The 24134-nt window shown below is 39.1% G+C and overlaps 1 protein-coding gene across 1 annotated transcript in view; it reads left to right on the forward strand.

Moving 5' to 3' along the window:
* The first annotated feature begins 3755 nt into the window (after positions 1-3755).
* Positions 3756-24134, forward strand: part of Cad89D (cadherin-89D) — a 273325-nt gene continuing 252946 nt past the window's right edge. Inside the window, exons 1-3 of the mRNA XM_068226160.1 lie at positions 3756-3767; positions 11316-11410; positions 22481-22593. Coding sequence (XP_068082261.1) covers positions 3756-3767; positions 11316-11410; positions 22481-22593 — 220 coding nt within the window. The remainder of the gene's footprint in view (positions 3768-11315; positions 11411-22480; positions 22594-24134) is intronic.

A 24134-nucleotide genomic window follows, 5' to 3' on the forward strand; every position in this document is an offset into this window, starting at 1 on the left:
ATCTGAACGGGAAAGGAAGAAAATGTAATCAAGTAGAGAATAAACGCATCTCACAGCCTTGGTTTAATTAAAATGTCTCGTACTTTTGGCGTAACGTTCCTGCCAGGGTTTGAATCCAGGCCATTACAGGAATCCTAATTTGGGACTCCTGAGTCCAATTGAGAAACAATCTGATACGACAGGCAGGGGACCCGGTGAATAAAGGCAAGTAATAGACTGACTATATCGTTAGGCTGACCAATTCACACTTCAGTATCTGCAAGCCATATGGCTGGGCAATAGTTGTCTTGCCAGACTGAAGCTCGACGGATTTTTATTAACATATAATTAGTAATTAAAATGTATCAATCATGAGAATGTTAAGGTAAGGGTAAGGGTCTATTCTGCCCGGAGGCAGGTCCGAACCTCCGCAGAGGTGTGCCTGAGCCGGAGTTTACATACGGTAGGGTGGGCATTTCCTTTCCGCTCCTCCATTCCCTTACCCCCCACCAACAGCGCGTGGCAATCCATCCAAATCTTGACCACGCCCAATGTTGCCTAACTTAGGAGATCTCACAGGATCCGGTGTTTCAACACGGCTACGGATGTTGGCCATGAGAATGTTAAAGGCGAATGAAAACAGTTGTCATACCATCAATATTAATTCCCTGATTCTAACTTTGGTTTTGATATTAACGTTTTACATGGATAATTAATACTAAACTAGATGTCTGGACTTAACTTTAATTAACACTGAAGATGACTATGAAGATGAATACGTTTGTACCTGCATTACGTAACGTGCTGATTGTTATATGATCACCCTACTGAACTCTTACGAAGGACCTTTCGTTTTGTAAGGAAATCTATTATATTTCATTGCTACGTTAGAGATTGTCCATCTGCCTCTAGCTTACTCGTGAGAGCAGTGCAACAAAAAAGTTGATCAGATCCTCTAGCTTACTCGTGAGAGCAGTGCAACAAAAAAGTTGATCAGATTACTTCCATATATTGCATGTCAAATAAATCTGCACATTGCTTATAAATCATACCCCATGCAGCTGCAATATTTGTTACCCCAAGTGACCAACTCAAGTGGGCATCCCGTTATATGTTTATTAAAACTACAGTATATTCTTTCAGTATCAATGAAACCTATAAAAATGGGTCAGTCAACTACAGAATTACTAAGAGAAGAAATGGTTTTCGATGAACTTGAAGATTCTTTTAACAAGGTACCAATCACTTCCAGACAGCTAATGTTAAAGTTCCCATGAGATGATGTGCGGCTCTTAGCAATTAGGTGTTTCCGATGTCAAACTCCGATTAGTTACACATTAGTTTGCTCATCAATCAGGAAGATTTTTTTTGCTATGGGCTTTACGTCGCACCGACACAGATAGGTCTTATGGCGACGATGGGATAGGAAAGGCCTAGGAGTTGGAAGGAAGCGGCCGTGGCCTTAATTAAGGTACAGCCCCAGCATTTGCCTGGTGTGAATATGGGAAACCACGGAAAACCATTTTCAGGGCTGCCGATAGTGGGATTCGAACCTACTATCTCCCGGATGCAAGCTCACAGCCGCGCGCCTCTACGCGCACCGCCAACTCGCCCGGTCAATCAGGAAGAAAGACTATCACACGACGAAAATACTGGTTAAGAAACAGTGAATGGAAAACCCGTTAAATATAAGCATCTGTTTAACTGTGACATTCAAATTATGTATTAGAAAGGCTTTCGTGTTGAGAATTAAGAAAGTAAGGGCACACACATGGATTGAAGAAGTCAGTGGTGTTATGTCATCTTTGACATCACCGTTATTGCACGGTCCTTTTTTATTATGAAAACAAAAACCTTCAGATATTCTCATTCATTTCTGTGCATAGGATAACAATTATGGAAAATCTACCGCTTGTTAATCGTTAATATATACAGAGAATTTATGAGATAAGTACAGAAAACCTTACGGAAGGTAGGAATGAATGTTCGCATTTCGTAAATAGGATTTTTTCATATTTAGCGAATGGTTTTCCCGAGGGATGATCTTGAAGTAGTGCGATGTTTGTGAGCTAGGTAGCAGTTTCGTTTGCCCCTCGGCTTGTACCACCCGCCGTACCATGTTTCATGCGGGATGAATACGTAATGTGTAAGAAGCCATTCTAATTATTGTACAGTATATCATTGCACTGCGGCTGTACACATCTTGACACTGCGACTTCAGGACATATTCTGCATGCGTAATGTGCAAGAAACAATTCCACGTACATCTCTGCACTCCACCTACGTGGGTAAGTTGTACCAAAACGTTCTACGTACAAGAAGTTAATTCACACTGGAAAATATTTTAATTTATGCCAACAAAGCCCGAAAACGTTCATCACTATATACTACCTGAGCTACAAATATAACATTTTAAATTTTATTTTATTTCTGAAATGGAACATTTTGACGTCATATCAATTCATGGTTTTACCATTAACTAGCAGAAAAAAAATTTGTACTTTCCTCCCAAATACCCTAGGCCTATTTGGAACTTGTCCTTGTGTTTACTGAATTGATGACCACTGAATTTATGTAAAAATTTGTTCAGTATTTTTGAGAAACTATGGAACATGCTGACACAATCTCTGCAGTCGTTAACCAGAAAGTGAGATCCAGGAGGATATTATGATTTTTAAACAATTTTAGCTCACCCCTGGCTCTATGTAAATGTTGTAAAGCTTTCTGGTACGAACGTAGGAAACGGAGTGCGTGTAGTATATTAAATTCTTAAACTTTGCTTAACGGACACTTCTAATCTAAAACATTTATTTCGTTACTGAATTGTCTCATTTTTTCGTTAATTTTTGTAATATCTTGATGTTTTTACGGTATTGGTCCAAACACTTCGCTATTCAGTGAACCATCAGACAGCTTATTACGAATTATCTATTGAAAAGAAACATATACTGTAGATGATGCTGCATGTTTCATCAAGAGCTACACATATTATCCTGTAATTTTGATATATCTACGAGTTTAAGCAGCGTATTTACTTGCAATGGTTCCGGATACGCAAATTTATTGACATGCTTCATTTTATATTTAAAATGCTTGTTGCCGTTATAAGCTGGCATAATGTATATAAGCTCTATTAATATGGAATGATTTAGCTGAAATAATTGCTGCAATCGTCAGAGTAGAAACCAACTCATCGTGTACAGTACAAGCAAACTCACAAACATTCTTTGTTTATAACACTGGTATCAATTTTTTGAAATATTTTGAATTTAATGCTAATCATGATACCGGTACATTAGCAATATAAGTTGTTTTACGTCGCACCTACACAGATAGGTCTTATGGCGGCGATGGAACATGAAAGGGCTAGGTGTCCGAAGGAAGTGGCCGATGGTGGGATTCGAACCCACTATCTCCCGAATACTGGATACTGGCCACACTTAAGGGACTGCCGTTATCGAGCTCGGTAGGCCTACATAAACAATAAACAATGTAAGTATATTAAACCGCATTCTTACAGAAGCATTTCTCTGTTACTTATAAATGTTCAATATATTATAGAAAAATAATAATAATACATTCCCAACCTCCCACAACAGTACTGTATCCATTCTGATGTCACTCCCATAGGCAGTATAGTATCTTGTACATTTTAAAGGAATGTTTGAGGTTGTACCTAGGTAAATGATATTAGGCGGAATAGGGTGTTGCTCAGGTGTTTCCTTTCTTAATAGCTTTGAAAGAATTCCGAACTACGGCGCCCAATTTTTGACAGCATGACGAGTCAGGTATGAAATCTATGTCATTGATGTCAATTTTGTAATGTGAGTACACATACGATATAACACATTGTGTAAACTTTATCTTGACAGGAACTGATGTAAAATGATACTGAAGGAATGTAAAGAAGCTATTGTGTTATTTAACAGAACTTAAATGTATGGTTCACACTGCTTAAAAAGGCCCTTGGCCTGTCAAGACGTCTGTTTCTCAGCCAGATCCAGGTAGTGGAGTGTCACGTGGTCAAGGACACTGTGATCTTAATAGTATTGTCCACATTCACTGCTCCTTCTACCAGACAGCTTCTCAGTTGACCTCAATAGATTGAGAGAAACCTATTCTAAACTTCAGACCAAGACTAGGGTATTTGAGGAGTCGGAAGTCGAACCTTAGATCTACGGGACACAATGCTCCAACACCACGGAGTATACTGAAACGTCTGAAGAAAACGTTATGTTGACTACACGACACTTTAATATCTGCAGTTTCCCTAGCTAGGCAATGGTCGTCTTATCAGCTCCAAAACCTCAATGACTGAATGAGCCATTAAATTCGTTTTTATTATTATTCGTGTTATTTTTATTATTTCTGGGTATTTAGTATTTAGGCTGGTTTGATCCTGAAGAGCTCCACCATCAGCTGTAGCAGATGGCCTTGACGACACTGAAGAAAGGCACTAGAGAAATTAGGAGTGATGTAGTTTTCCGTTGCTTTCCTCGTCGACTCGGAAGTCGCTACTGCATACGTCTGCCAAGCCCACTGAATAAGTAATGACATTACTAGCATCCCTCATACCTCAGTCAAAGCAAAGCAAAGCAAAGTCCTCTCTGTACAGGCCATGAAGGGCCTTGGAGGAGTGGAAGGTAAAGGCTTCCACCATTGTTAACCTCGGCACGTGATGGGGTAGAGTGGTTAGCTCTACGCCCCGCTGCCTTTGCCCCCAGGCTGAGTGAACCTTAGGGCCATATGCACCTCCGGAAGTGGAAATCTCGTTTCTTAAATTTTACGACTTCCTGACGGGGATTCGAACCCACGTCGTTCCGGGCGAGCCCCTGATGAGACTGAGAGATGAATGAAAAATATCAAATTTGATCTAGCCCATACTAGAAAACGTAGTGCGCTGTAAGCACTAGGTCTCTCCAGCAAAGCCATATATGTTATTATGAACAGTATTTGTTATTAATTTAAATGTAATATTGTGTACCTAAACCCTGATAACATTCGTGAAATAATGGTCTTTCTTTCTCTCTCTCTCTCTCTCTCTCTCTGTGTGTGTGTGTGAAAACGATTATTTGTTCACGTAAGCCATGAAATATGAACATACGTATTCATATAAGTAATGTGTTCGTTTTGTAATCATATGATACACAGAATAAATAATGCAATATCGGCATTTGGGAGAAGGCTGTACGATTGGTTCGGTCATTCTAGAAGATATTTCATGGTTCAGACCCCCATCTCCCTTGTGCAGAAAGTTGACTTGGCATTCTACGAAGACCATAACTCGTTATTGCACAAATAGTAAAATGAATACAATGGAATTATATTTATCATGTTTTGTGGCAAATGCATATTCATTGCGGGGAAATAATCACTAACAAGTGACATTCACGAATCGACTCCATTTAGCAAGAAACATTTGTCGTTAAAATGTAATGAAAGTTTTCAGTGGACATTAGATGGCCGAACTAGCCATAAAATAAACAGTTTGAAGTCAAAAGTAAAACTAATCATAAAGCAGTTGTGATAAATTACTCTACTTTCCATAACAAACTTTGATCATCAGACTCTAACAGCATGAAAATCACCTCAGTATTTTATTGCCCCACTGTTATAACAGTAATTTTATAACTTTTATCTGTTTACTTTCCCACAAATATCGTGGTGATAGTGAATGTGTTGTGTGCGCTGGTACGGTAAGTACTGAAGGCGACGAGCAGTCCCGCGCTCAACAACAGAGATGAAGGATGTCGCGAGGCGGAAGAGCGAAAGGGAAAGGGAATCGGGAAGGAGGGAGGGGCATACCCTTCCTTGTCCTTACCTCTGCCGCCGCAGTTTTAATTGCACACTCGAGTTGAGCGATCACCACTGGAGCAGCGCGTGATCTCGTCTTCTGGACCACGACGGCCACCTGGACATAGCAGCGTAAGATTCACTTATACGGTACAGCTATCTTCGTGCCAGTTGACTTTCCTTGTCTTAAGCAGTTTCCAAACAGTTTTATTGAAATATGTTCGTAAGTGCGACACTCAAAAGTATTGGAAGATTTTCTCTAGGACTATTCTCATATAGGGGACGTGATTGTCAACTCGGTGTGCTCAGTGTGCGTGTCTCATTACAAGTGTCAATGTGCTTTCGTTTGTGCGTTAGTGATTATCTCGCCAATGGCGCGATATAACCAAATGGTATCGCCACCAGCTTCTCATCAAGGTGGCTACGGTTCGAATCTCGATCAATACAAATTGTGGCCTGGATTTCACATAAAAATTGATGTGTCGTAGCTACAAATTTAATTTTAGAGGTGCAATGGGCCTATGTTAGGCACCTTCCGGGCATTCTATTGGTTAGCCACATTAAGGAGGTCTAGTGTGATACTTATGGCGACTTCTCAATTCAGTTTATCAGCTAAAATCGGGTACATTCCGTCCCAGTGGCATAAGTGGGAATATAACAGGCCGCTGGTTGTAACTCATACCATTGGCAAGTGATTCTTACCCAATTTTACTTGGACGGGTGCGTCATTTAGATAGCGAATTGGAGAAGGAAGTAATCATTACTAGTTTTCCACCAAGTCGGTTGCAGTTTGATACTTGACCAATGCACGAAGTATTTTTTAATGAAAATTTACATCTTTTTGATTCGAATACTACGTAAACTGGAGGTTCCGTAGCTACGATCACATTATCAGTAGTCACGCAGAAAAATCATGCTTCCTTCCTTTAAAAAGAAAGAGACTATGTATGTGTAGAGCCCTGCAGGATGCGGATATCCGCGGATTTATCCGCAGATATCCGAGAAGTTAGTGTCTTGGCGGATACAAACTGTATGGCAGTGCGGATAATTTCTAAATTATGACGTTTATTTATTTTCACTCAGGTATACTCTTGTTTTTGTTTATGGTTAGGCGACCCTTGACAGTGGTATGGGAGAATGGTGATATATAGAGAGCCTTGAGACCAAAAAGCCGTAAAACTGACCTAGGCCTACCTGGCTGCTTCTCACAATTATTGGAAGGAATGAACAAAGGTCAATACGTCGCTAGTTGTCGCAAGAGGAAATTCCTCATAAAGCTGTGACTGTGGCGGTCTGGTGCCAGCTGTCAGGCCTATTGTATTACGTTAACAGATCTATCCGTTCTAATCCCTTGGATGTAATATACTGTAGTTAAAAATTTACAATATCAGCGGATAACCATTTTGTGGATGCGGATAACCATTCTCGGATGCGGATGCGAGTGCGGATGAAGAAAGTGCGGATGCGGATATTATTTTGTGTATCCGCGCAGGCCTCTATGTATGTGACATGAACGAGAGGCACTGGCAACGCATTTATTGAATGCAGGAGTAACACTGAATATAGTCCGGATATTTAAAGTGACGTAACTAGAATCAAATTGTCATCTATTCCCTGACAACTAGCCAGCATATCTCCAGCTTGCAAACTTATTACTTCTCACAGATTCTCAGGATGAATATATTAAATATATTGGAATGAGTCACGAATGTAATAGTAGTAGTAGTAGTAGTAGTAGTAGTTCCTTTATGGAAAAGTATCTAGCAACTTCAAATCATGATAACATCATTCATTTTAACACACCTTTTCTTTTTTCTTTTTGTTCCTTTACAACGTCGCACTAACACATCTAAAGTTTTCGTCGAAGGGAGGGTAAAGGCCTAGGATTGGTTGCCTGGTGTAAAATCGGAAACCACGGAAAACCAACTTCAGGGCTACCGACGGTGGGATTCGAACCCAATACCTCCCGAATGCAAGCTCACAGCTGCGCAACCCTAACCGCATGGCCAACTAGCTCGGTTTTAACACTTCTCCATTAATGGTTTTCTTTATTTTTCCTTTTTAATGTTGAAAAGAATTTCTGGAGAAAATTAAAGAAATCAGCTGGCCGGGCTGAGTGGCTCAGACGCTTGAGGCGCTGGACTTCTGACCCCAACTTGGCAGGTTCCATCCTGGCTCAGTCCGGTGGTATATGAAGGTGCTCAAACACGTCAGCCTCGTGTCGGTAGATTTACTGGCACGTAAAAGAATTCTTGCGGGACCAAATTCCGGCACCTCGGCGTCTCCGAAAACCGCAAAAGTGGGACATAAAGTAAATGTCATTCATTATCAATTAATTAAAAATCGGCACAATGATATTGCGAATATTAGTATAATATTTCGAGCTACAAATAATTTTCATAAGTTTGAAGAAAGGTTGAAGAAAAGCATATTTAAAAGTGCAATTATGATGTTTGCTGGTTATACTAGCGTTGATATTATTTGGAAATGAAAGGGGAATAGCCATGAAGAAGTGAAAACATCCTAGTATTTAATTCCATTAGGAGTAATGAACTACCTTATTCTAATGATGTTCTAAACCTCTGTCACTAATTCGGTACTGCGTATTGCACGCATAATGCCATATTATTTATGCGTAGTGCCTATTACATTAACGCTTACTTGTGTTCTATTCTCGCCTAACAACTCAATTTCATACCTTGCTTCTTATACAGTATAAAACTGATTAAGAGCATAACGAGTAATCACATTAACGCGCATTGATTTCACCTTTCTATAGTATGAGAAACTACAGAGAGTTAAAAAGCATTGGAAGAATATGATATGGTTTATGACGTAGCGATAAGTAGAAATGAATTGTCCTACTTAATTTATACCAGTCCCTATCCGGAATATTAAAGGAGACTATCACCTGTTTAGTTCTGGACTAATTGTTGGCTATAATTTATTGAGGTCTGAACCTGATTACAGAGAAAATATTGATTTATAAATTGATTTTACGTTCCACTAACTGCTGTTGGCGGTTTTTGGAGACAAATATTCGTAACTTTCTGGATAGTAAATCGTGATAAACTTTCTAAGATCTTTTATCTTTGAACATACGGCCATACTCGTATGTAATTCAGTGAGTTTTGAAGTAGGCAAGTTTCCTAGTTATGGCATTCGTCAGAATTAGTAATAAACTTAATTTTTCAGCCATATAAATTGCCAGATGAAATGGGTGTTTCACATTATGCTTTATGTAAAAGCAAACATTTAAAAGAGGGATAATTTTAAAACGAAATGAAAGATATAGAAAGATATGAGAATTTAAATGACACAAAATTGATAAGCACCTGCACAAATATACAACTTTTAAATGATATACACTGTAATTGTACGTTGAAGGGAGAACGAAGGACCTTCCTTGCTTTTCCTAAATTGAACAGTTCCTTCTCTGACAAGTTTCATGCATCCCCCTTCTCTTCTTCTTTACGTGTGACTAGAGGCTACATCATGTAATGCATGCCTGTCTCTTCCAGGTGCTTATCTATTATGTGTTATTTAATCATTCACATCATTTTTTGTCCTCCATAGCAATTTCATTATTTATATCTATCTAACGAATGGGTCCGGATCCTTGGCTGAGTGGTCTACGTAATGAATGGTCTTTGGATCAGAGGGCCCCGGATTCGATTCCCAGTCAGGCCTATGATTTTAGCGGCGCATGATTTTTTTCTATGGCTCTGAGGCAGGATGCTTGTGTTTGTCTTAACACACCTGAGACAGCACCTTACATTGCCAATTTCCACAGAAGCACGCAATAGTGAACACATCCCTACACATAGCATTGGCGTAAGGAAGAGCATCTGGCTTTAAAATTGGGCCCAAATGCACATCATGTATGGGAAAAAGGCCTAATTTTTACGTAAGGTGGGATTTAGTATTTTTAAAATTAATCAAAGGCCCACAAAAGCCAGTTTATACGAATAGATTCATCCATTTATTTCACTCCGGACGCCTTGTGATGTCAGTACCCTGCAGTCGCAAAGAGGGCCAAAGAAGTTCCAACGTCATACTTCTACGAATCAACATTTTCAATAATTAAATCTAAACAGAGGAACAGACTGGTCCATCTTTGAGATTATATCTGTGTTGGGCTGTCGACCACAAGAGGAGGTATTCAGAAAATCTGTAGAACTCTCCAAACGGACTTCACGTTGATTTTAATAGATGAGTTTTGAAAATTATAGTAAAAAACTTTTAATGGGCACCTAACGAAGATAAGCTGAAATTGTAGAACTTATCGCGGTACTTCATCGAAAGGTAAAGGTACATCATTTTGCTTCTATTTAGAAGTATTCGCCCCTTTGTGTTATCAGCGGCCTGTCCACAGCAACTGATATTGACACTACTGTACATAGAAGGGCACTTATTTACTTGATATTATTATTATTATTATTATTATTATTATTATTATTATTATTATTATTATTATTATTATTATTATTATTATTATTATTATTATTATTATTTCCGACTCGTTGGCTGAACGGTCAGCGTACTGGCCTTCGGTTCAGAGGGTCCCGGGTTCGATTCCCGGCCGGGTCGGGGATTTTAACCTTAATTGGTTAATTCCAATAGCACGAGGGCTGGGTGTATGTGGTGTCTTCATCATCATTTCATCTTCATCACGACGCGCAGGTCGCCTACGGGAGTCAAATATAAAGACCTGCATCTGGCGAGCCGAACCCATCCTGGGATATCCCGGCACTAAAAGCCATACGACATTTCACATTTCATTATTATTATTATTATTATTATTATTATTATTATTATTATTGTCTTCCTTGCACGGATTGGAATGGTCACATTGTGAGAGGTGTCGTGATCCGTCTTAGTGAGTTTTCTACAACTATACGGTGATAACAAATAAAATAGTGAACATTTGAACAATTTCTGTTGCAAAGAATTGTGAAAAAATTCTCGTTCACAAATGATCGTAACATGTAGTTAATACATGGCTTCAGAATTATTGAAAATGCATTCAAGAGGATTGAGTGGATTTTCAGAATTCCAGAATTCCAATGCCGAGCGTCAAAAGGCGTTTCAAGATTGTCTCGACAGTAAGTCGGCCGAACGTTCAGAGACGAGGTCTGGGCTACTGGAGCCCCAGCTGAGCACATCTACTGCCTCAGCGGTGGAAGACGAGGAAATCGTGGATGGGCGTACTGTGAAACATTGTCTTGAACATGCATAAATTAATTTAGAATAAAGGAATAAAATGGCAACAATGGCATTCTAACTGACTAGATATTTTATTTCGAAAATATATATCGCATGGTACATATTCTATGTTAACTATTACGACCGTGACCCCAACACAACCCCTTTATATTCTTTCTGCTGACCTTCCTATTCTAGTCTTCTAACAAATCCTTATATTTATTTTCAGTCTAGTTACAAAATCGAAGAATACAGACTTAAGGTCCTTCAATATTAATTGTCTTTAGTTCTTCTTGATACCAAAGTTTATCAAATGAAATCGTTTTCTTTTGTTTCAGCTGGAATGTCCCCATAACGGCACAGTAGAGAACTACAATGAATTGTGTGGGTTGCGTGTGTCTCGTGGCAGGGGCACTGTTCGCTGTGGCGGCAGGTGAGTACAGACACTCCAGTGTTGATACAGAGATGTACAGAATCTATTAATATTAGGGTTACATGCATATGCTACTGATATATAAATGGTATATTCAAATAAAGTAAAGGGCAGTTCTTGGGAAATTATCGGATTTAGTCTCCAAAAACCATTAAAATGTAGTTAGTGGAATGTAAAACAGTAAAATTATTTTTATCGGATTTAAAACACATTTGTGGCCGTAATACTAGAATTAGCTGAGTACTATTGCCTGTGTATAAGGAATTAAATATGTCTGAATGAATTTCAAAGTAATTTTCGATCATCATTAAAACTAATCGTAGTTATTACAAAAGCAAGAAATATCTTGCTCATTTCCATTAATATAATTATAATTATTTATAGAAACATTCGAATTTTACAGTACATTATTTTTATATGTATGCATGTTGGGTATTCAGCCCGAAGGCTGGTTTGATCCTCCACACCTCCACAAACAGCTGTTATAGATAGCCTAGGTGTCACTGGAGAGGCATACTAGGGAAATGAGGAGTGAGGTAGTTTCCCGTTGCTTTCCTCACCGAGCCAGAAGTTGCTATTGCATATCAATCTGCCAAGTTCACTGAAATGCATGCACCAACTGACTCTATGGGCAATATTTTCACACCATTCATTACAGGGCCTAGCTGCATAAGGAACGGTATTACTAGCATCGCTCATACCTCGGTTACTTTCGTATTGTCAAAGCCAAGGACGAAACTGAGGCAGGTCAATGAATGTAACAAATTTATTCTAGCCCATGCCGAAAGACATAGTACACTGAAAACACTATATCTCGCCAGCAAAGGCATTATTTTTACATACTGTTATGTAAACAATGCCACAGGCACAACAAAATCTTAAATCGTCATATTTTACACGAAAATGGTCAAAAGGAAATTTCGTAGGCTTTTCTCCCGATTAAATACGATACATGCAAAATAAAACAACGCTTCGTCCTGATAACGTATTCTAGGATAATAAGGAAATTACCAAAATGAATCCTGTAAAAATGCTTTTGAATTCTAATAGAGTTTGTATTGATTATCAAACCAGCTCCAAATGAATATAACAATTCCCCGTTATGAAGTATATGGATGAAGGAACAAGTCTGATACTTCTGGAGAGTTCAAAGGCTCTGGGGTTCACGCGACATAAAATGGAGGTACGTAAGAGGGGGAAAGACGCTGGGCATATGGCTAACCTGTCTATCTCGCTTAAGAGATAAATTATCGTTCATCGAAACCTTTACCTTCAACTTCCCCAAGGACTGTATAAATTTGTTTTTATTCTAGTATGTTAACAAAGGCAGAATGTATAATAACATTGGCTCTTGATTTCTTCAACATGTGATATATTTTTAGATTCGTTCATTCCTTTATTTAATGTCAAGCATATAAATAAAACATAACATTAATACCATCAAACATTTGTGTAAGGAGGCCAAAATGAAAGGAATAATAAGATGTGAGAGGTAATGACTCAAACATTACAAATATATGGAAGATGAAAACGTATATTAGATTATACACATCGTAAGCTCATGTTAAGATTGGGTGACAAAAGAATGTTAAATGCTTCTATTATAAAGCAATTGTCTCTGTGGAATTATGATGAGAGCCCCAGAATTTATCTATAGATAATCTAGAGCTCATGCTGCATTTGTTTTGATTATTGTATTTACCGAGTAACTATACAATTAAATAACGACAATAAAAGTGCATAGGCATAATTATAAAACAAATAAAACCTTCATCACGGAAATATACTGTTTTACTTTTGCATTTAAAATGTGAACCGCAGTTTCCCAATATGTCGGTCGTTGATTGTGCGGCCCATGCTCAAGTATGTTACTGTAGATGAAAGTACATAAAAACCAAGTGCACGTGATAAAATGTAAGTGATAACTCAAGAAACAACTGTGGTCATAGACAGCTGTTGATTGGTTGAAGTTCCTGATATTCTTATACCTGATTAGTGACTGCGACTACAAGCTAAACCGTCATTGTATATTAATCACCCACCGAAACCGAAACTGTGTTATGTGTTAACAAAATTAAAATCCCGAATTATAACACTAAATTTAACTGGATAACACTGGAATTTAAATTTTTTAACCCTTTAACTAAAGAACGGTTATTTGTTTAAAACATTGAATAAAATTATCCGTATACTTTGTTTTATCTTTCGTCTTCAGACACATCATATCGTTTAGCATTGCTTGAACTTTTCACTCATATTTGTACTTCATAAATTACTTCAATTTATCTTGCATTAAATGTGTACACTCTACATTGTCAGGAGCAATCAGCCAATGTCCACATTTGAACAAGAAAACAAGATTTATGCTGATATTCATTAATTGAAAATATGAACAATTAGAACTGAAGACCAGTTCTATTTCTTCTTGCGCCATCTCCTCGCATTAGGATGGTGGACATCATGAGTAAGTTTTCCTATTTGGTTTCTTCCGTTGTCGTATCGTGTTTGGCGAACCATCGTCGAAAGTTCCACAATCTCCACACACGTTCTCCTTTCCCTTCTATCTTACATTCTATGGTCAGCTGTATCAGGCTATATTCTTTTATTTCGGAAGGTAGAGTAGGGTGGGGCTATTTGAATCATTTCAGGGTTAAGTGAACGGAAGTGCATGTAAGAACAAATTTTCTGTGAAGGAAAAATACAGTCTAGTACTCTGTAGTTCCGGGCAACGTTTGATGCAATAATTAGCGCGAAAGATCGATTTATTTACAAACAAAAGTATAAAAATTACACCTATTGCAAAAGATCACTTTTACAAAAGTGTGGGGTAAATCGGATCACAGAAGGGGCTACTTGGATCACGCAGTTTCTAGCACTTCAGGCGCGTACATCTAGTAACATAAACACGCTGAAAATAAGTTTGTACACATAAGCGTTTTCCTCCCATTCCCAGATCAGGAAACACATTTACCGCAAGCAGACTGCTTTCATTCACCTGCTCCAACACCAACCTCATGGTACTTAGTTTCACATTTCTCACATCACATCCAATCGCCTATCTTGAAAGATTCTGATTCCCAGTACAGTGTCATACAGAACCCACACGCTGAATGTTAATAATGGCTTCGACCTAATACTATCTGAACCCCTTTCTCGTTGTCAGGGTACAGTGCATCGGAGGGCCGTGCAACGGGGGCATTTTTGATTGTAGATGTACTGGCTTCATCAGTAAGAGAGGTTGGCGGTCCTGGATAGCTCATTGAGATCATGATTTCCTCACCATGTGAGAAATAATAAGAGGTACTAATAATTAATACATTGTACTCTTCATACGGTTGGTGTTAAAGAATAGTATCACCGAGCTCGATAACTGCAGTCGCTTAAGTGCGGACAGTATCCAGTATTCGGAAGATAGTGGGTTCGAGCCCCACTGTCGGCAGCCCTGAAGATGGTTTTCCGTGGTTTCCCATTTTCGCACCAGGCAAATGCTGGGGCTGCACCTTAAATAAGGCCACGCCGCTTCCTTCCCACTTCCAGCCCTCTCCTGTCCCATCGTCGCCATAAGACCTATCTGTGTCGACGCGACGTAAAGCAACTAGCAAAAAAACAAAGTATCTAAACATAAGTGATGCGTAACAAGCATAATTACTGTTTTTCCAATACTTTTCCTGATGAACACTTACAGATGCATGAATTTACGCTCAGTTAAGAACATGTTATGCGGTAAATAGTCGTGTTAGTGTTTCTTAGTATTAAAGACAAAAGTAAAAGAAACCATTATTTCCATACGGAATACACATACCCCGTTGTATTATATTGATTCAAATAGCGTGCCAAAGATAATCCAAATAGCCCCATCTAAAACACTCTACTAAAATGTTAGCAGTTCATAATGTTACCAATAGAATGTGATATGTGTGATGGTGGGTGGCGTGCTAGGCCTCCTTCCCAAGCCTACGAACAAGGAACTAACTTATTCTCAATAATTTGTACACAGTGTCTTAAAATATTTCACCTCCAATGTTACATCAAAATAAATTACAAACAAGTGTCTCCTACTTCAGCTTATTGAAGCTAGTATTGATTTTAGGCCATCTTCCCCGCCTAAGCATCAATTTCTACGTTCCGTTTTACTCTATGAGGTGCTAGAGCAAACCGGACCTCTCTTAGGCGATCTATGGCTGTTTTAATTTTGTTGCGTAGATTACCAAATGTGTCACCAGATATCTTTCATTTCTTACAATTTGTTTTAAGTCTCACCGACACAGATAGATCTTATGTCGACGATGGGAGTGGAATGGCCTAGGAGTGGAAAGGAAGCGGCCGTGGCCTAAATTATTTGCCTCGTGTGAAAATAGGAAACCACGGAAAACCACCTTCAGGGTTGCCGACAGTGGGGTTCGAACCCACTATCTCCCGGATGCAGGCTCACAGCTGCGCGCCCCCAACAGCACGGGCAACTCGCCCGGCAGAGATCTTTCGCATGCCATCATTGAACGAAAGATGAATAACTGTAATGAGGAATTTCAATACCTATTTTCTTAGCTCAGGTTGAGCACTTTGCGAGAGGGCAGGAAATTCAAGTTGACTGATTCGATTTCGGGCCGCAGTATATTGTGTGTACGGCTACCTTGAAAGTCGATATTTCGAGGCATTCGTTTATTTTTCGTAATTTAACATTCCCAGCCACCAAGAGCCAAATGATGATAGCTGACTACCAGGGATAAAGCCACCTCCATTGTAACACTTAGTACTATTAGCTGCAGTCCTCGGAGTATCGGGCTCTATTCCTGGTACTGCTAGAGATTTAAAATTGCCAGAAGGTGGTATGCGTTTTTTATTATTTACATTTTGACATTTGGTCCGTAAGACCATGATGCCAGCTCTGTACCTTTAGAAAACAAGAAGGTCAAAGAGCAACATCTTTACAACATGTGGTATGTGGTTAGAAAGGTGCATGCAGCTGACATCCAATGGGGGTGTATTTTTAAATAGCTGCACTACCTTTAGAAATACGACAACTCATGTTCATATTTTACCACGTTAAATATGAAAGTACAGGTTGTAAGACGGGTGTTGTACACGCTAGAACACAAGGCTGATAATTACAATGTCTGTAAGCTTAATGAAAGGTAACAGCAAAGATGACAACAGTAATCTCTCAATTATAACTCCCATCAAATGCTTGTTACTTGTTACAAGAATGTAAGGCCGACCACATGCACAATTACTCAGCTCGCGAGCATTGCTACTATCTCCTTTCTCTTTCCAAGACACAGCAGTTCATTTCGTCCATACGGATAAAGTTTGGGGAAAATGTGAATCATTACTGGCACATCTCAACTCTCTCAGTGGCAATTTGTACAGCCTACAGGGTAATTGAAAAATAGTACAACATATTTGATTAAAGGGAAACCAAAAACTAGGGCAACATGGCAATCGGGTAACCTAGAAACTGTTTAATATAAAAATTGTGCTTTTTATTTGATTCGTACAATATTTTACAAATTAACTGTGTTTGGCTGATATATTTGAACAATGGCAATACATTGACTAAGAAACAAAACTACTAACATTTATATTTATTTATTTATGCATTTATTTATTCATCCAGAATCAGAAATATAACAGCGCCGAATTACAAAGATCTGTAATACATTCCTTATATACAATACCGGTAATTAAAACAATTAATATAAAATGGGAAATATAAAACGTTCAAAAAGGACAGAAATACAAAATAAACTGTATAAGCCTAATGAAACTAAGACGTATATTTACCAAATTTTCCTAAAAATAACTGCCAAGTAACTAAAATTAAAGACACAAACGTGTACAGTAAATAATTTCAGTGACAAAAAAGAGGATGGGCCTTGGAAGACAAAAATATATCAGTAAATATACACTAGCATCCTATATTGAGGAGGCAAGGAAAGAAAAGAAAAAGGAATTACTTTGACGTGATTCTCCTCGTTGAACTATAAATTGTGTTTGCAGTAAAACTTTTCACAGCATGTTCAGTTACGGAAAGGTTTTACACAACATATACTGTATATAAGCGGCCACGATAATATATCAGTCGTAAATGTAACTGAGATGAATCTGTGCTCTTGGATAATACGGAAATAATGCCTCAATAATAACAAATACGGATGTCAATAGATCTTCGTGCAGGCTTTGAAGGCCCGCGGAGGAGTGGAATTTAATGAATCTCACTAGCTATCAACCTCACCGTTAAGTAATACAGATTGTCTTTATGTCCACCAATCATCCTAGTAATTAACCTAGTAGTCATTTCGGGTGAATAATGAGTAAACTTCTCCGAAAGTGGATATTTCGTTCTTAACTTTTTTCAAATTACTGACTGGGAATCGTACCTCGTTCTTACGAGCGAACCAAGCTCGCGTTTACTGCTCCATCTCGCATCGAATATACCTTTGGAGAGTGTGGTTCTTGATATTTTCCGTACTTCATAACATTTCAAACCTATGTTACTTCTGCTGGCTTACGCTCGGAAAGTTCGTTAGAAATATGCACATTTTGGAGATTCGAGGTCCAAATCCTAACACCGAGAGTGCCTGTTCTGACCATGGTTTTAGCGCAGGAATTTCCATACTCACTAAAGGAAAATAATTAGTAACTTTTCTTTAGCCTGTTACTATACTTCTTGATGGATGTAGTATCTTTTAGACTGTCTCTTGGAAAGGGCCAGTCAGGGAGGAAACACACAAGCAGAAAACGTTGATGCTCAAAAGAAGAGGCGTTACCAACCGGGCTTTAAACGTCTAGAGAAGAAACACAACATCCCGTTTCAAAATTGGGTGGTGATTGGGATGCTGTTTGATGCTCGAGGAGTGGTATCTAAATTGTGCGTGAACTTATTTCGGAGTTTAGAAATTAGTAGAACTACTGTGTTGGAACTAAAAGAAATTGCCACTAATATTCTCAGAGGCACACTCCAAATGTTAAGTTACCATTTGTATGATACGACAAGCGAAATAAATGTTTCCGTTTGAGGATACCTGCGTTTTAATGGAAATCTTGAACAATACTAAATCCATAAAAAATAGAAACTTTATTTCATATTATTACTGAAATATTTTTTGAAAAACTAATAATAATAATAATAATAATAATAATAATAATAATAATAATAATAATAATTTCGTGTGGCTATTTCTAGCCGAGTGCAGCCTTTGAAAGGCAGACCCACCGATGAGGGTGGGCGGCATCTTCCATGTGTAGGTAACTGCGTGTTATGGTGGTGGAGGATAGTGTTATGTGTGGTGTGTTAGTTTCAGGGATGTTGGGAACAGCACAAACACCCAGCTCCCGGGCCATTGGAAGTAACCAATGAAGGTAAAATTCCCCGACCCGGCCGGGAATTGAACCCGGGACCCTCTGAACCGAAGGCCAGTACGCTGACCATTCAGTCAACGAGCCGGACTGAAAAACTAATTATGAGGCTCTACATTCACTGTAACTCTTATGCAAAGGAAACTGTCCTTTCCGAATTGTCTCTCTCCACTTACACTTACAGTACAGGTTTGGGTTGTGCTGAGTAGTATTATTCAGCGCACGACCATTGCGTCTGGATGTTATGGAAGGTGTTAATAATAAGGACAGCCATGCTCCAATAGTACTTTCTTGCCCAACGACAACAACAGTGGTGAATTACCTCACTCCTCTCGATGTGTTGAACGTCTCGTAATAATATCATCATCGGGTTTTACGGTTTCGCTAAACCCCTATAACGTTTTGTGGTGATATCTGAGGAACCAACCAGCCTCCTGGCTGATGACTTAGTAGACATAGGCCTACCTCACATTTAGGTCTGAAACTAATTTTCCAATTTTACGCCAAACGAGTTAAAGTTGCACGCTATCAGAGACCACATAGCAATACAAGTCATATCAGACCATTCGAATATTCACTAGCGTACGACACAAAATTTCAACTGCTAATTGTATCCTTAAAAGACTGAGTGAATGGTATGTTTAATGTGATGTGTATAATGGTGCATTAGCCTGCAGTCAACGCCCCATGAAGCCATAACACCTCATGTAGGTCAGAGGTTGCCTGCTGGAAACATTCAACTTTATAGCCTGAGGTCCACGTCCTTGCTCTGCTTCGGCTAATATTCTTTTCGTGATTCCTGTTTGTTCTGGTGTTCGCGGGACCGTAAATTAGAAATGTTACGTCCTGTATAACTTACCACCAACACAGGAACGTCCTTGAAGTCCTGGGGCTTGATTAGCTCAGTAGCTTAACAGTTAGAAGTCTAAGGTTCGAGTCTCGGTCAATCCTGGGTTGAGATTTTAATTTTAAAAATCAATTTTGACCGAAATCTTATTGGCCTGGACGGCTCCTATGACCCCATAAATAACTGGGATACGCTGGAGAAAGTGTTTTCAGAGCGGCTGACTTGAGAATGGATTTTCTGTGGTTTCTTATTTTTACTTCCAGGCAAATGCAAGGACAGTTCTTATGCAACGGCCACAGCCGATTCCTTTCAGCTCCTTACCTAATTTCATACAATGTCATTCGTTTCATCTTCATTAGCTCCTCAACTTAAGTAGGTGACAGGAATGGCATCCGGCCGTAAAATACAGTATGCCACAAAATTTCATCTCACTGTATCCACTGTATCGGAGAACAGGACTTTATTATTATTATTATTATTGTTATTATTATTATTATTATTATTAGCTATAAAAGGTCAAAGAAATATGCCATCCTTGGAAATGATATATCTATGCCGAGTAGTGAATAAATCCAGGAGAAATAAAGCTCTGAACATAGACACAAGAAAGGAACTAGGGGTGAGACCAGCCGTAGATATGATCAGTAATAGCGGTTTAACCACTTCCTGCGTATGGGTAAATACCGGAAACTGAAACAAGTATTAGAGATGGGGCTAGAAGGTGCAAAAAGAATTCGACGTCCGTGATTGGAAGGGGAACAGCTATTTTTGAAATTGCAAGGTACCTACGAAAACAACAGACTGAAATCAGTCAACTGACACAGAATAGGACTGCGTATAGCAAATGGTTAAAAGGCCCGACATCTAAGAATATTATTATTGTTATTAGTAGCAGTAGTAGAGCTTCCGTGACTCAAGCGGCAATCCGCCGGCCACCCACCGCTGGGTGACGTGGTTCAAATCCTGGTCACTCCATGTGAAATTTGTACTGGACAAAGCGGAGGCGGTACAGGTTTTTTCCGGGTAGTCCGGTTTCCCCTGTCATCTTTTATTCCAGAAACACTCTCCAATATCACTTCATCTCATATGTCGGTCATTAATCATTGCCCCAGAGGAGTGCGACAGTCTTTGGCTGCCTGCACAATGCCTATCCTTGCCGCTAGATGAGGGCTTCATTCATTCCATTCCTGACCCGGTCGAATGGCTGGATACAGGCTGTAAATTTTCAGCAGTACTACTACTACTACTACTATAGTAGTAGTAGTAGTAGTAGTAGTAGTAGTAGTAGTAGTATCTATAATGGCGCGGCGGTACTCGTAGTATAGAAGTAAAGGCTAAATTAGGAATAAATTGTATGGATGAAGCTGTACGCTCGAACCAGTTTCCGTGGTGGGGAAATGTGAGACAAATCAAGGAGAATAGGTTTCCAAGGAAAATAATAGACAAAAGCAGAAGACTATGGTCAGACTGAGTTATAATCATCGAAATATAAGAAATATGAATCTAAACGAAGTCACACTGCTAGTTGCAAGTAGAGTGTTGTGGAGACGACACGAAGGTTCGTACACAGAACGCTGAATGGCATAATCGTATACTGAGAGTTTGGGAGATAACTTCAAATATTTTTCTCCGGTTGTTCGTTGTTCATACTGAAAATAATATCATATTTCCAAAAAAGTGAAGTTGAGAATTTGATGATTGTAGCTCAGGTAGTATTTAATGATGAACAACTTAATGCTTTCCTGACATACATTACAATATTTTTACAGCGTGAAAACATTCGCTTCTTGCACGTAGAAATGTTTTCATACAACGTACGCATGTAAATTACGTGAAACCACAGTGAAGTGATGTACTCAGAATTTCCTCTTGCACATTACGTATGCAGAATACGTCCTGAAGCCGCAGTGAAATGAAGTGTACACCTGTAGTACAGTAATGGACTTAGAATTGATTCTTACACATTTTGCATGCATACTATTTGAAGCATGGAATGGTAGGTGGTGAATGTCGAAGATCAGAGGAGGCTACTACCTACCTCACAAAAATCACACTAATACAGTAATTCAAGCTCCTCCCTCAGACAAAGCATTCGCTAAATTAAAAAAAACACATTATGAACTACGGACATTCATTCCTACCTTCCATAATGTACCTCATCGGGAACATTGTAAGTGCCTAGGTGTTAGATCCCCTCAGAGAAAATGTATACAGAGCGCGCTTTTGTCTGCGGCTCGTTTGAGTGACCAGAATGCATCTGGTTTCCGGCAACTACAAGACAGACTTGATAAGTGACAACATGTCGTCTAGACACGCATTCGCGGCCACGTGGCCTCAAACTTAATCGAGAGCCATCCAGGCGTTTTATTCTTTAAGGTGTAAATGGTGTTTGTGCATTTTGTTAATCATAAATAATTTACATAAAAGTTTTATTAGGTGTAATATTGGTGAATAACTCGGCCCTACGATCTTATCACTTTCATAAACAAACTACAGTCCACTACCAGAGTAATCATCCCTGTTTAGTATTACAATATGTGCGCTATAGTATTCAGTTCGCCATTCCAACAATCTTCATTGGGGTAATCATATTAACGAGGTTGTTAAGAAAGACTGCAGATCTCTTCACATAAGAGTATTTAAGGGTTGTAGTGAGGGTGTAAAGGAAAGTGCGTATGACCGCAGTTAGAGTATGGGACCCTCGCCAGGACTACTTGATACGAGAACTGGAAAATATTCAAACGAAAGCAGTACGATCTTTTCTGGGTGATTTACGACAAAGGAGAAGTGTTATGAAAATGTCGCAAACCTTGGGCTGGGAGTAAGGAGATGAGATGCTCGTCTGTGTTGTGTGTTTCTACTGTCAGTGATGAGTTGGCGTGGAATGATACAAGTAGAAGTATAAACATGAGTGGAGCTTTGAAAAGTAGGAAAGATCGTAATATGAATATAAAGTTGGAATTCAAGAGCACAGATTGGGGCAAGTATTTATTTACACGACGAGGAGTATGAGATAGGAATAAATTATCAAGAAAAATGTTCAGTAAATTTCCAAGTTCGATGACAATATTTAAGACAAAGCTAGGTAAGCAATTGATAGGGAATCTTCCACCTGGGCGGCAGCCCTAAATGGAAACTATTGATGATTGAAGGTTTCTCCAAAAACACCCAGTATAATGAATATGAACTTATAGTGCATGTTATTTATAAATTTATAACAATACTGCTAGCTCCAGTTCATTGAAAAGAATTTCTCGGCATGTCACTCGCTAGATAGTGGAGATTCCTCAGATTTAATAAAAGAAACACAACTGCCAATACATGTCCACGCCACAACTTATCGTTCTTTTTCAGAACACCAACAAAATGTATTAAGCTGCAATATTGGCTTCAGAAGAAGTATAACCAGTTATAATGTGCACCAACAACTATCTTATCAAAATCAGGCGGTTTTAACTTCAGGATGTACTCTGGAGAACATCATATAAATATTCAGAATAAGTTTCCCCATAGTCCTGTTGGTTTTAATCCCAGTAATTTTTCAGATGAAACGTGAACGCTCCTGATCATAAATCCTTAAGTATAATAATGGCGTATGGCCTCCGGAGAGACCTGATGTAGGTCTTTCGAGCTGACGCCTGTGAGAGTGACCTGCGCGTCTGCGACATTGGAGCCATACTTAAATGAAATCTAATGTTGAGGAAGACACAAAAACTTAGTCCCTTTACCAGAGGGATTCATAAATGAGAGTCGAAAGTCCCGACCTGGCCGGGAATCGAAGCCAGGACCTCTTGGTCGAAGATCATTATGCTAAACAGAAAGCCATGGAGCCGGGCACAATATGTAGGAGTCAGGGTTTTTATTAGTCTATTTTACGGTACCGAAAACTGAAAGATAGTTTGCTTTCCTTTGGTGTCCTCATAGTAACCTCACTGAGTATCTCAGCGTTGGCCTTCTGAGCTCGAGATAGTTTTGTTCCAGCTCAGTTCGGTGCTATTTGATGGTGCACAAATACGTCAGCCTATCCTCAGTACATTTACTCATACGTAAAATAATTCCTGCAGGTCATAATTCCGGTAGCTCGGAGTCTCCAAAAACCGTAAGTAGTTTTTCATTTAAGAAGGACCTATCAGAATTGCACCGAACGCACTGTACTCTAATCTGATGAGACGTAAAACCAATAACATTATTAGCCTATGTTCATCTGTCTGTCTGTCTGTCTGTCTGTCTGTCTGTCTGTCTGTCTGTCTGTCTGTCTGTTAGGTCATCAGCCCAGAGGCTGGTTGGATCCTCAAATAGCACCACCAAAGGTTATGCGGTTATAAGGAAACCCCCAAACCAATGGCAGCACCAAAATGAGGCGTACTAGGCAAGATGAGGAGTGAGGTAGTTTGCCATTGCTTTCCTCACTGGGTCAGAAAGTACTATTGCAGCACGACTAACCCTATGAGCAGCACCTTTCATAACACTCAGATGCACTAGTCATGCTCTGAATGTCATTACTCAGCACTACCCATACCC

This window comes from Anabrus simplex, chromosome 1 (assembly GCF_040414725.1).
Source record: "Anabrus simplex isolate iqAnaSimp1 chromosome 1, ASM4041472v1, whole genome shotgun sequence".
NCBI classification, from domain to species: domain Eukaryota; kingdom Metazoa; phylum Arthropoda; class Insecta; order Orthoptera; family Tettigoniidae; genus Anabrus; species Anabrus simplex.